Source organism: Pipistrellus hanaki (assembly GCF_964339955.1).
Source record: "Pipistrellus hanaki genome assembly, chromosome: X".
Taxonomy (NCBI): domain Eukaryota; kingdom Metazoa; phylum Chordata; class Mammalia; order Chiroptera; family Vespertilionidae; genus Pipistrellus; species Pipistrellus hanaki.
Genome location: NC_140524.1, coordinates 27022778 through 27036630, shown reverse-complemented (window position 1 = coordinate 27036630; position 13853 = coordinate 27022778). Strand labels below are relative to the sequence as shown.

The window sequence follows — 13853 nt, the reverse complement described above, 5'->3', positions numbered from 1 at the left end:
TGTGCTCCACATTGGGAACCACTGTCCTAATCCTTCCAAACCGGCCTTTGGGCCTTTCCCCATCTCAGGTGTGAATGGTATTAACAGTCCCAAGAGAAAGGCAGTCTTACCCTCTGCCAGCAGCACTTTTTCAAAGTGGGCTCTCCTGAGGGGACTCACTGCAGCTCAAGAAAGTAACTGTCTAGCTATAAACAACTTCCCTGAGGAGTGCAGTGGGGCTTCCCAGGTTCTAGGGAGAGAGGTCACTGGCTTTTTCTGACACATACCACCTTAAAGGAGGAGGAAGGATAAACTTCCATCTGGAAGCCAAAGTGGGATTGTAGCCAGAGCCTGGGGTGGGGAGCTAATGGGAAACAGCTTACCGGAGGGAGGGGAACAGAATTCAGGAATGGCCAGAGGCTGGCTGCTGTAGATAAAGGGGACTGAGAGAAACAGATCTTTGGACTCTGCCCCAGGGGCAGGATCACACCTTATTCCAGGAGATTGGTAGCAAGCAGAGGCTTCTCTGCCCACTCTGGGTCCTGGATCCTTCATAAACAACAAAGCAGAAGAGGATTCTTCATCAACCAGCCAGACATCTCCACATCACCAGCCCCTGCCCTCTGGCTGCTCCTGCCGAGGAAAGGCCTGGAGGAAGAGGCCAGGAAAGGAAGAGACCTGCCCTTCTCCCCTGTCCCTCCATTAACCCAGCACCAGCATCTGCAGACTCCATGGCCTGGGCTTCCTGGGGCTGCTGCCCCTGGCTTGTCCTCCTCTCTGGTATGTGCATCCCGATTTCTCCATCCCCTCTGACGCTGGGAGGGTAGGTCCAGAAATGGTTGGAGTGAGGGCTGGACCCAGCTGCCTCTTTTCTCTTGGCCTCCCTCTGTCTTGAGGAAGAACACCAGGGCCAGTCCTTGAGACCCTCAAGACTCAGATCTAGTCTGTTTGACACCTTTCCATTCCCACCTGTTAAAGGGGGAAAATTATTCTGGCACTTTCTTTAAAGTAAGGAAGAGCCCTGGCCTGTGTTGCTCAGTTGGTTGTGGAGTGTCATCCTGTATACCAGAAGGTTGTGGGTTTGATTCCCAGTCAAGGTATATGCCCAGATTGTGGGTTCGTTCCTTGGTAGGGGCACATGTGGGAGGCAACCGATCAATGTCTTCTCCCTCTCTCTCTCTCTCTCTCTCTCTCTCTCTCTCTCTCTCTCTAATCTCCCTTCCTCTCTCAATTAAAAACAAAAGTAAGGAAGATGTTATTCAAGACTATTGCAATAGGGACATTGCAATAGGGGAGGAAGACCAGGCTTAACTCTGAATACAACAAAGATGGCCAATGATCAGAGAAAGGAAGTCAATGGATGGGAAATTCCTAAGAGGAGACATCAAGGATAAGGAGATTCTTTTTTAAAAATATTTTAATTTATTTCAGAGAGGAAGGGAGAAGGAGAGAGATAGAAACACCCATGATAAGCAAAAATCATTGATTGCCTGCCTACTGAATGCTCCACACTGGGGATTGAGCCTGCAACACAGACATGTGCCCTGATTAGGAATTGTACTGTGACCTCCTGGTTCATAGGCACTCAACCACTGAGCCATGCTGGCTAGGCAAGGGTAGGGAGATTCTTGCTAAATTGACTTAATAGGATACTTGTGGAAGGCAGGCCATGGTAATCAAATACCAAGGGTAGGAGTGAGGAATTTGATCAGATATCAAGAGGTAATCAGATATTAAGGGTTGGAGAGTCTCTCTAAACTAACTTAGGAATATTCTTTCTAAGACTGGTAGATTCAGGACCATCAAGGATAGGATGGGCATGGCAGGCCAAAGTCAAGGTCTAATTGAGAAAAGTGCTTGGAAGAGCATAAATAAAGCTTGGTCTTTGTCACCCTTTATGGTACCCCATTTGTCCTCTTTGGTCACAATGAACAGCCCAGCTCAGCATTCTCCATACCCACTCCACTTCAAGCTGTAGAGAGGCCTTCCTTCCCTTTGCTCTCTGTCTGCAGGACTTTGCTCATTCATTCAGTGCCCAGTTCCTGAGTACCTCTCCAGTGCCAGGCCCTGTGTCAGGGACCACAAAATGATTTGGCTGCACAGCCTACTCTTGGGAGCCACAGCCTGGGCCTCAGAGAACAGGACATAGGTTGGCTGAGTCTTGCTTTTTATGTTGGCATCTTAGCACCATCATTTTGTCAGAGATCTGCTCCTGCAGAAATGAGGATTCATTATTTTAAATCAATAAGATTTAATCTCCCCCTTGAGTTTATAAGACCAAGACAACCAGGCAGGGCATTCATGATGTTAAACACCAGTCACCCTCCTTCTATCTATAGCTCAACCCACTCAGTAAAAGTGCAGTGGGAGTGTCCATACTCAGGTCCCCATTATTTCTCAAAAGGCGGGGTGCTATCCCAGCCAATATGGCTCAGTGGTTGATCATTGACCTATGAACCAGAAGGTTGTGGTTCCATTCCCGATCAGGGCACATGCCAGGTTGTGGACTCAATCTCCAGAAAGGGACATGCAGGAAGCAGCCAATCAGTGATCATTCTCATCATTGGTGTTTCTATCTCTCTCTCCCTCTCCCTATCTCTCTGAAATCAATGAAAATATTTTTAAAGGTGGGGTGCTAGAGGGACAGACTATCAGAGACCACTGGACTTTTAAGGCCAGAGCCTATAGGATTTAACCCAGCCCCCGACATACAGTAGGCACTTAGGAAATGTTCACTCTGAATACTTGGCAATCCTACTTGGATCACACCAAATTTGGGGCCCAGCCCAAGTTGGAAACTAAGTCTCTCCATGCACTCTGTCCCTTCTGTGGCACTATCCTTCCATGGTTGGATTTTTGTACTCTGATGGCCCAGTTTCAAACCACTGACCTACCACTGACTTACCGTGGCAAAACTTGGTCAAGTTACTAAAATGATCTGGGCCTCAGTTTCCTCCTCTGTAGAAAGTAAACAATAATACTCACCTCACAGAATTGCTACAGGTATCAAATGAGATACTATAAATAAATTGTTGACTTAAGTGTCTGGCACAAAGTAGGAGCTCTTTAATGCTAACCCACCTTTTCCCACCAGGTGATGATGTCAGACTGGGATTGCCTGTTTTACATACTTCAAACTGGCCTGGAATGATAGGCAGAGATTTGGATTATATGAAACTAGAGGCCCAGTGCATGGGCGGGGTCCCGCCGGCCCAGCCCCAATCGGGAGGGTCGGGGCTGGGCCTGTTGGGGGGAGGAGATGGCAGGAGGTTGGCCAGCCTGCCCAGAAGATCTGGGCTGGGCCTGCTAGGGGAAGGGGCAGCAGGTGATTGGCTGGCGGGCCTGCCCCGATTGGGGGTGGGACCAGCCATGGGGAGGGGCTGTGGGCGGTGGGCAGGCTAGCCCTGCCCCAATGGAGTGGGGGGTGCCAGTTGGGGGCCAGAGGCCTGGGAGAGGGGCCTTGAGTGGTTGGCCGGCTGGTCCTGCCCCTGATCTGGGTGGGGGGACCAATCTGGGGTGGGGCTGGGTTGGGGAGGGGCTGCAGGAGATTGGTTGGCCTGCCACGATCCCTATTGGGGTGGGGATGGAGCCATCAGGGGCAGGGCTGGCCAGGAGGAAGGGCTGCAGGCTGATCAGGGTGGTGGGGACCCATGGTGGGTGGGGCCAGCCTGGGAGAGATGCTATGGGAGATTGGCTGGCCAGCCCCACCCCTATTGGGCTGGTCAAGAAGAGGGGCTGCAAGCCTATGTGGTGGAGCCGGCTGATTGGGGGGGGGGGAGCATTTGGCCAGCCGACTCTGCTCTTTATGGGGATGGGAGAGCCCAATCAGGGGCAGGCTGGCAGGGGGGAGGGGCTGCAAGATTGGTCGGCCAGCCCCACTCCCTGGTCAGCTGGTTTGCTGGCTACAGTGGGCATTATAGCGACCAGTAGTTAAGGTTGTTATGGCCATTATGGTCACTGGCTGTTTATATATATAGATGATACAAGTGGGCCTTGAGTTTAAGTAAACCCAATGTATATGAAATTAGATTTATAGAAGGGTAAAATGAAGGTAGGGTGATTATTTAGTGAGATCCTAGCATTTCAAAGAAAATTTGATTACAAAAATTTAATTTACATACAACTTTTCCAGTTCAGTAGACCCTGAAGAGACCCAATTAGATTAGAAGGAAAATTTTGATTTAATGAGCACTAAAACCGTTCCCAAAGTGGCAATGGATCAGGTTTCTTTTATTGTGACCCAGGTTGCCAGCCAATTCATTCTGATTTCCTATGAAATGTGATTATTTTTATCCTCAAGGAGAGTTGGACAGCATTGTGTGTTTTCAAACAAGAGAGGGTCTGCAAGGGACAGGAAGGAAGGTTGGGAGAACACGTCCCTGTGTTCTCTCAAAATTATCTGATAGCCAAGTGACCCTGGATTTCTCTCCTGTTTTCTAGTTTGTGCCTGGGGCCATGCAAAGCCAATGGACCTGAGAAGAGAGAACGTGAGAAACTGTTCAGCGAGCCCTCCTGTGAGTCCCTGGCTTAGCCCACACTATAGGTCCCATCGTCCTCCCCATCCCGCATTGGCTCAGTTGCTAGCCTCTCCCTCTACCAGCCTGTCTTCTGATTTCTGGACTTTGGGCCAAACTGTTTCTGATTAACATTCCTCAGGAAGGGCAGCCAATTGTCAGATGTCTTATATTCACCCCTCATCCTTCCCTCCCACCCATTCCTACAGCAGACTATCTACGTCTGTCCTGGCTTGGACTTCGACAGCCCCATCAGAAGGAGGGATAAGGGGAAAGAAAGTGGATAGGAGGCCCACAACTAACTTTATTGAGTCTAGGCAGAGGCCAGGAGGAAGCTGGGAGGAAAGAAAACAATAATTCTAGAGGAACAGCAAAAGGGAAGGCAAAGAAGGGAGGAGGGAGGAAGACAGAAGGCTAGAAGAGCCAATGGAAGGGTAAGAGAGGGGGGCCTAGAGTGTGAAGACTTAGAGAAAGCCCAATAGATTAGAGCAGAAAAATCATCATCTTCTTGGCTGGACACCCAAGTGATTCTTTCCAAAACCAAAATAGGTAAAAGAGCTTCCCCAGGCAGGGGTAAGCCAAAAGGTGAGAGCTAGTGGGCCTACCAGTATCTGCTAAATCTCAGGGATACATCTGCGTGCATTGTCAACTTTATAAGTCCACTGGGGCTGACAGGGCCAGCCACATTACTTTTCCTTAAAAGCAAACATGGATATATTGTGGAGTAGAAGGCAAAACAAACCAAAATAAACAAATAAAAAACCCACACTTTATTTTAAAGATAAAGCAACCTTTAAAAACTGTCTGGCTTGGAGGAGATCTTTCTGGACAATGTCCTAAACTCCTGGGGTTACTCATTCACTCTCCTTTGCCATCTGAAACCAGTGAATGGAAACTTGAAAAAGTCTCTGAGGTAGGTTTGCCAGATAAAATACAGAGTTCCAAGTTATATTTGAATTTAAGATAATGCATAATATTTTACATAAGTATGCCCTAAATAGTGCAAAGGACATACTTACACTAAAACATTGTTTATCTGCAATTCAAATGTGACTGAATTGGAATCCTGTATTTTTATTTGTTAAATTTGTAGTACTACCTCTAAGATATCCAAAGAGAGACTGTCCCCTGCAACTTCCACAATCCTAGACTAAGGTCCCATTATTTTCACAAAGGGTTCCTTTCCAAGCTCTTCAACATTTCCATATCCTCTCAGCCCATACACCTTAATCTAGACTAACCCATAACATCAGTTGTTTCCCCATCCCTCTCCAGGCCAGCCCAGCTTATCCACCCTACCAGCCCCCAAACCCTGCCTAAGAAGAGGCTGGTGGCTCCTCCGGATGGTGGGGGCCCAGGCATAATTTTCTCTAAACAATATGTGTCTCTGTGTGTTCTTGGTGTCATTCTGTCCTGTGTAAGTACCTTCCAGTTACTGTGGTCAACACCACAGTGCAGCTCACAGCCCTTCGCCAGCAGATGCGAACCTGGAATCTCTCTGCCTACATCATCCCAAACACGGATGCCCACATGGTAAGAGATGGCTCCCACCCCCCATCCTTGCCTTTTCTGCTACCCCAGATCAGCTTATGAAAACAGGCCACAAACAGGAGATTGTTATGACTCAGAAGATAAAAGCAGAGGAAGGATTTAACAGGCAAAGGAAGGAAATGTGGAGCTTGGACATGGGAGTTTAAGGCAGCTGAAAGAATGCAATCCTTTACATAGGAGAGAAGACATTGTCAAATCTTGACCTCAGGCAATGAAACTATAAACAACTTCAGAATGGATTTTTATCACTTTCTAGATGGCAGATGTACAATGAATGTTTAGGAGGATAGAATGAGGTCTTGGAATAGGACTGGAAGAATGCTAAACTCCCTTCCTGCTCAGCCCTTTTCATAGCCTAATGGATGGGGCACTGAAATCCAGAGCCCTGGACTACACAAGTTCGGGTGTATATAGGCTAGGGGAGGGGAAGCAGATAGGAAATAATATAGTCTGAAGAAGAACTGTTTTTCCCAAAGCAGAGCCCTGCCCACCCTTTCCTACTACTGTTTCCCCCTTCACTCCATCCACCTTTCCAGCACAAACCCATTTAGAAGAGGAGGAATTTTAGTGTCAATAAGATTATTTGAATTAGTTTGCCCACCTGCTGGGAAAGACTTAAGAACCTTGGCTAAGTGTCTGAACTTCTGAGCCTCAGTTTCCTCTTCTGCAAGACAGGAATAATGAACTCTGTGTCTGAGAATTATGAGGATCAAAATACTATAATGTATAAAGCCCTCTGCAGAAATGATGGGCTCAATGTACTATGCTAGACTGGGGACATAGGATGTCAGTTGGAGGGAAGAACCCAGAGGAACCAAAAGACATGATCCCAGACTGCACAGAATTTGAATTCTGTCCAGGGATTCAACACTCCTTTGCAGAACATTCCAGTACTAGATTGTGGGGTTTAGACTCTAAGAGATATAGTTGTTCAAGGGAAGAGATCCTAAGAGCTGGGGGGAATTCCAGAGTGCTTCCTGAAGAGGTGCCCAAAATGCCTGGCTTTTAGAACTGGGTCAATCTAACAAAAAAACAAAACAAAACTGGGATGTGGTTGGGGGCCTTTCCTATGAGGTCTGATTTCATGAGGAAAGCTAACAATAATGTTAATTTCCTAGAGTGAGTACATTGGCGAACATGACAAGAGGCTTACATGGATGACAGGCTTTACAGGGTCTTCAGGTAACAACTATTACCCTGCCCTCATTGCTTCTATTGGTCGACTCAGAGGTGGTCACAGGTGCCCTGGTGTGGCTAGTTGTCTGCACCCAAGACCCCAGAACCTGGTGTCCAGAAGCCCCTTACTACTCTGCCTCCCCTCCATCATTGCAAAAAATGTCACCAGAGCAGGTATTCCATCAGGTTCCCCAGGGCACACATCTCATAGTCCACCAGCCACACTTCTGCATGAGGCAGAGAGCCCTCCTGGCTTCCTTCCCGTGCTCATTGCCTCTGCTACTGCCAAGCCCAGCCTAGCACTACCTGAGCTTCTTTTCTGGGACAGTCCCTACTCCTATGTCTAGCCACTAGAAGCCTGCTGATTCCCTTGGGTCACTTGGGAACAAAGTATTGCTTTGCTGGTCCTTTTAGGGGAAGCATCACTTCACACAGCCAAATGAGGCATACATGTAGAGAGGCCTTATATGAGGTCTCAGTTTTTGAAGAAGCCTCCCACCCTGATCCTGGCTCCTTGAATGAAATCCACGCTTCTCTTGCTGATTCTTGCACAGGCACTAGTAAAACCACATCCCTCACCTTCACTCTCACCTCCAAGTTTCTTTGTTCTGCCCCAGGAACCGCAGTGGTGACCATGGGGAAAGCAGGTCTCTGGACTGACAGTCGCTACTGGACCCAGGCTGAGAAAGAGATGGACTGCAATTGGGAGCTCCATAAGGAAGGTAAAGGGGCTGCATGGATTTGTTCCCTATGCCCTGGAACCCAGACTATGGTAAGTTCAGGGTGTACTAGGTGCTGGGGTACATTCAAGGCCAAGTTGGGTCCCTATGGAAAGCTGGGGAAATTCGAGGTCATTCCTAAACTTTGAGGCTGCTATCAAGGAGGATACACATGGCAGCACTGTGACGGCAGAAACCTGGCTAGAGGGTCTGGGGCTGGCCCTGGAGGTGACCTTTGTTCCTTGCTGTCTTCCCTTAAGTTGGCAGTATTCCCATTGTCAACTGGCTCCTCACTGAGACTCCTGCTGGAGGGCATGTGGGCTTTGACCCCCTCCTCTTCTCCATTGGTAAGTTCTTCCTTCAGTCCCTGTATTTTTCCACACCAATGAGGATGACTCAGTTTCCCTGGGATGTAAAGAAGCATAGTTTGGTACAAGGAAGGGCAGGGAGACTAAAGACATAGTGTTTGAACTTGTGCTTGCAGAATATTTTGTAACAAGAACGTATTCATGAATTTTGTAATGAAAATATATTTAAGAGAATGAATACAGACTTTTTAAAGAGACCTAACCTAGAAGACTCAGGGAACTATTAAGATCTAGCAGATGAATAGTCTAAGATGTCTTTGAACCCAGAACAACCCTTTGGGACCTGGAACTCCACCAATTAGGGCACTAGAATCACTGATTTGGTAGCCCTCTTCTGGAAGGCAGCTTGGAAGGGTCAAAGGAGTTGAGAGGGCTTCTGAGTAAAGAAGCATAGTACTCCAGCCCCCCCCCCCCGCCCCAGGAATGCAGCTCCCTGGGTTCTGGCCAGCCTGACCCCAAGGATGAAGTCCTTGTGAATATGTACTAAAGGCTCCCACTTCAGTAATTGCTTTTTTGACAGCCTTTCCGATGGCCTAAACATAAGCATTCCTTTGGGATATGACATTGAAGCTCAGTCAAAATGGAGAGTACCAAAAGAGGGCCCCACATCCATTGGTACTTAATAAGATGAGCTTAGCCAATTGGCTATGAACAGTATTGGAGCGGGCTCAGGGAAATTAGTCTTTGAAAGTGGAAAGAGGAAGGTAAGAAGATAGGACTCAGGAGGGTCAGGCTGCTTGGACAGGCTCTGGACAGCTAGGGCTACAGGAGCAGAGCAGGAGACAGACTAGATAAGAATTAATTGTCCCTGAGTCACAATTTTTCCTGAGGTTTAAGTGGGCAGGGGACAAGTGACTCCTTCCTGTCTCTGCAGGCACCTGGAAGAGTTATGACACAGCCCTCCAAGGCTCTGACAGAGAGCTGAAGCCAATCACAACCAACCTTGTGGACCTGGTATGGGGTTCAAAGAGGCCTCCAGTTCCAAGCGAGCCCATTTATGCCCTGCAGGAGGCGTTCACAGGTGAATCCTCAAGCCAGCTCTCTTTCCCAACATGTAGCAACACGGGCCCCTGCTGCTGCTACTTTGACTGGAAAAAAAATGTCCTGTGAGGTACCAAAGCAATAGTTCTCAAAACTTCATGCCCACTCCAATTGCCTGGGATGTTTGTTTAAAATGCAGATTTCTGAGCCCTCTTAAATGTGACTCAGAATCAAAGGTCCTCAGACCATATTTAGAAAATGCTGGAATAAAAGAGTGTTAGTATTTGAAGCAATAGGAAGCAGGGAGAGAGAAAACAAGGGGAATCAGAGAAAGATGAAAAATAACACACCCTTTTGAAGAGAGAAAAGACACAATGTGAGTTGCTGATGTGGTATTGGAGACCAACTCCCTTTGACTCATTCAAACTTTGATTTCCAGCGCTCTTGTGATGAGGAATTTAGATTTAAGGTCGCTGGATTTGGGTGGGCCAGGGTGGACAAAGGCAGTAAATAAGATCAGGGTCAGTGTGTGGCACAGATTAAGACTCAAGTTTCAGCTGGACTACAAAAGAAAGTTAAGTGACCCCAAAAACTCTAACATCAGTAACCTTAGCCCTGCTGACACCATCTAAATATGTCATAAATGAACAGTGTGCTCTATGATTCTTGTAAGTAGTGACTAAAATCCTGGCGGGACCAGGCTACTTACTGACTATGAATCAGAGTCTTGGCCACCATCACCTTCTATCTTCCCAGGAATTTTGAACGGGCCAGTGAACTTGGATTCCTAGCAATATTGGGCAATCTGAGAGGCCCCTTTTCACTTGCAGGTCCATGCACATTTGTTGTTTGGAGATGAGACAAAAAAGCAGGAGGGAAATTTCAAAATAGCAGCTCTGATGAAATTTTAAAATTGTGTCCAATTTTCTTTATCCATTCTGATGTAACTTACAGAGTCATTCTTTCTGCATCTTGGCAGGTTTTAAAGAAACTTTATATCCAAGGCTGTTCCATCAAACATAAAACTTATCTGGTTCAGATAAAGAAGGGCACGGTTATATTGGGAAGGGGAGGGGATAAAGAAGAAAACCTCCCAGAAACTGGGAGACAATTTGCATGAGTTTTGTCACGTCCCACAAATGAGGGGAAACCGAGCCATCGCTGGCTGCTAGTCCAAGGAAGAGCCATCAGGCGCCAGAGCTGAGCCTGGAAGCCCGAAAATAAAGTTCTTGAGTCTCTAAAGTTATACAGATGAGAGATTGTTTCTCTAGCAATTCATTAAAGGGCAGAGGGAGCAAAATAAAGAACTTGAAAAGTTGGTTACTCAAAGATACCTGTATGTATCAGATTACTTTTTGTTTTGTTTTGTTAATCCTCACTCGAGGATATTTTTCCATTGATTTTTAGAAAGAATGGGAGGGAGAGGGAGAGACAGAGAGAAACATCAATGTGAGAGAGACACATTGATTGGTTGCCTCCTGCACACACCTTGACCAAAGCCAGGGATCCTGCAACCAAGGCACATGCCCTTGACTAGATCCCTCCAGTCCTTGGGCTGACATTCTATTCACTGAGCCAAACCAGCTAGGGCTGTATCAGACAATTTAAATTTTCTTTCATTATTTGTCTCAATAATTATCACATTCATAAACCTTGAAAGCATAACTCTGGGTGAAAGAAGCCAGTCAGAGAAGGTTCCATATTGTATGGTTCCATTTGTATGAAATATCCAGCAGAGGGTGGAATAGGGAGAGACTGCATAAGGGCTATAGGGTTTCCTTTGGGGATGATGAAAATGTTCTGGAATTAGATAGTAATGGTGGTTGCACAATCTTATGATTGTTCTTAAAGCCACTGAATTGTACACTTTAAAATTGTTATAATGATAAATTTTATGGTACATCTATTTTACCACATTAAAGTAAAATAAATCTTGGAGGGGATCTATGGGGGGGGGTGAGGAGAAACAACTGTAATAATCTGAACATTAAAATTTTATTAAAATAAAAATAAATAAACCTTAAAAAGTATTATACCCAAGTTGGGGGAAATGAAAAGGGGGGGTGGAGGGAAGGTGTGATACCCAAAGCTTTGATTCTTGTTGAATTGTTTTAGCTTTTGCAGTTTTTTTAAATGGCATCCAGTTATTTATGCTAATCTCTGAACCCAACCAGGACCCTATTAAGGGGTTATGACCTTCTACGGGTAAATTCCTAACCCTGTGTAGAGGTAGGTTCTTTAGAGGGAGCAGGAATAAAAGATGAAAATTAAAGTCCTAGGACCAGGATACAAGCATCCCAGAAAGTACAGCTCTGTGACACTGAATTTAAGGACAGGTTTGGAGACTGACAATGTTAGCAATATAGTTCAGGGTCTGTACAGATTAAGAGTGTGAACCATGTAGTCAAACCAACTGGATTAAAATCTCAGCTCCACCCCTTGCCAGCTATAAGACCCTAGATAAGTCACTTTGCCTCCTCTAAGACTCTGTAAAATGGACCAAGTAAGAATTAAAACAATGTATACAAAATGCCTAAGACCAGATCTGTGGCTTATTAATCACCAGGGTTACTGCAGGGAAGACACTTAAACATGGCCCAGTCCTATTCTTTTGCCCTTCAGCGAGGGCTGCTCTCCTGCTTTCTGTTCTGCATGCATATTTATTGATCAGAAAGTTGTATCAGGCTCACTATACCCCAGTACACCATTCTATGCGCATTACAAATATGCATTCATGCTGAAACTGGTTTGGCTCAGTGGATAGAGTGTTGGCCTGCAAACTGAAAGGTCCCGCGTTCAGTTCTGGTCAAGGGCATGTGCCTTGGTTGCGGGCACATCCCAGGTAATGGGTGTGCAGGAGGCAGCTGATCGATGATTCTCTCTCATCGATGTTTCTAACTTTCTGTCCCTCTCTCTTCCTCTCTGTAAAAAATCAATAAAATATATATTTAAAATATATATATATATATATATATATATATATATATATATATATACACACACACACACACACACACATTCAGGGTAAAGGGAGATAAATGGTGGCAGAAGGAGACTTGATTTGGGGTGGTGAACACACAATACAATACACACTTGAAACCCGTATAATTTTACTAACCAATGTCATCACAATAAATTCAATAAAAAAATTTTAAATACAAGGAATCCCCAAAAATGTATACTCACTTCAGCCTGATAGCTCAGTTTTAAGAATGAAATGCATTTTAATAAACACTGCCTTTGTAATTATTCAATGTGAATGATACATTTTGGAGGGACACCCTATATATGAATTCATTTGATCCCCATAACAACCCTAATGATGCTATCATTATGATTTATTCTCATTTTACACTTGTGAAAAATAAGACACAGAGCTGCTGACTCATTTGCCAAAGGTCACCCAGCTAATAATGGCAGAGCTAAGATTTGAACCCAGGTAGCATGGGTCCAGAGCCCATATCCCTAAGGACTGCACGAGTAGAAGTTTGTTTAAAGAAAGAGTTCCACTGCTTTTAGAGAAATGAAAAACTATTGCTCTAAGGGAGCCCCCTCAGAGAGTATCGAAGAGAAGGTATACTACTCATGCTTTCTTTGTGCTCCTTTGCTTCTAGGGAGCACCTGGCAGGAGAAAGTATCTAACATCCGCAGCCAAATGCAGAAGCATCGCAAGGCCCCAACTGCTGTGCTTCTGTCAATGCTTGATGAGACAGCCTGTGAGTACACATGTGGGCCACTGGCTTCCTCCAACCCCTCAGCCTCCTGGACCCTGCAGTGTAGGACTCCTCCCCCAGCCACCAGGTGCCCACCACTTCTGAGAGTTCTTTGGCCATGGCCTATGTGTACTAAGGGGAGAGGGAAGGAGATCATATCTGCTAAATAAAGCAACAAGGAAGCCCAGGGCAATCTGGGGCCAGCCCCCAGGCCACTGGAAGAGTGGCCTGAACACAACAGCAAAGGTTTTTTGTCTCATGAAGGGGAAGAAGCTCAGTAAACACCTCCCAGCAGCCCCGCCCCCATCCCACGGCACTCACCCATCCAGCTTTAGCACCCAGTGAAGCTGTTCTGTCCCTGTGTGGCTCAGGGCTTCTTATCTGACCCCAGCTCTAGGCTTCAGGTAATCTGGGAACTCCCTGAAACTGTGTGCTTACTTCTGGCTGGGCATCTGCATTTTTCTGAGAGAAGGGTCCATAGCTCTCATCCTTGCCTCAAAGACACCCCAACCCCCAAAGACTGAGAAATATGCAAAGATAGATGAAGCAGGGGTGCTGCTGGCAATCTTTGGGGTGCCAAAGGAAATAGTGCGGCATAAGCATCAAATGTGCTGGCTTCAGGCAGTTCAACCTCATACATAGTCCCTTTCCTCCTCCCCAGGGCTCTTCAATCTGCGCAGTAATGACATCCCTTATAACCCCTTCTTCTATTCCTACACGCTGCTCACGGACTCGTCCATCAGGTATGGCTTTTCTTTGGCTTTCTGTGCTGGACTCCCTCCCATTTCTACCTCTCACTGTTCCACCACTTACCCTGCCACCATATGCAGCCTTTCCATGAACTTGGAGTTT

At 46.3% G+C, this 13853-nt stretch overlaps 1 protein-coding gene across 1 annotated transcript in view; it reads left to right on the top strand.

The window, feature by feature from the left end:
- Positions 1-378: 378 nt before the first annotated feature.
- Positions 379-13853, top strand: part of XPNPEP2 (X-prolyl aminopeptidase 2) — a 32126-nt gene continuing 18651 nt past the window's right edge. Inside the window, exons 1-9 of the mRNA XM_084870657.1 lie at positions 379-759; positions 4420-4493; positions 5916-6026; positions 7163-7226; positions 7838-7942; positions 8200-8286; positions 9182-9328; positions 12903-13004; positions 13663-13744. Coding sequence (XP_084726783.1) covers positions 711-759; positions 4420-4493; positions 5916-6026; positions 7163-7226; positions 7838-7942; positions 8200-8286; positions 9182-9328; positions 12903-13004; positions 13663-13744 — 821 coding nt within the window. The 5' untranslated portion in view covers positions 379-710. The remainder of the gene's footprint in view (positions 760-4419; positions 4494-5915; positions 6027-7162; positions 7227-7837; positions 7943-8199; positions 8287-9181; positions 9329-12902; positions 13005-13662; positions 13745-13853) is intronic.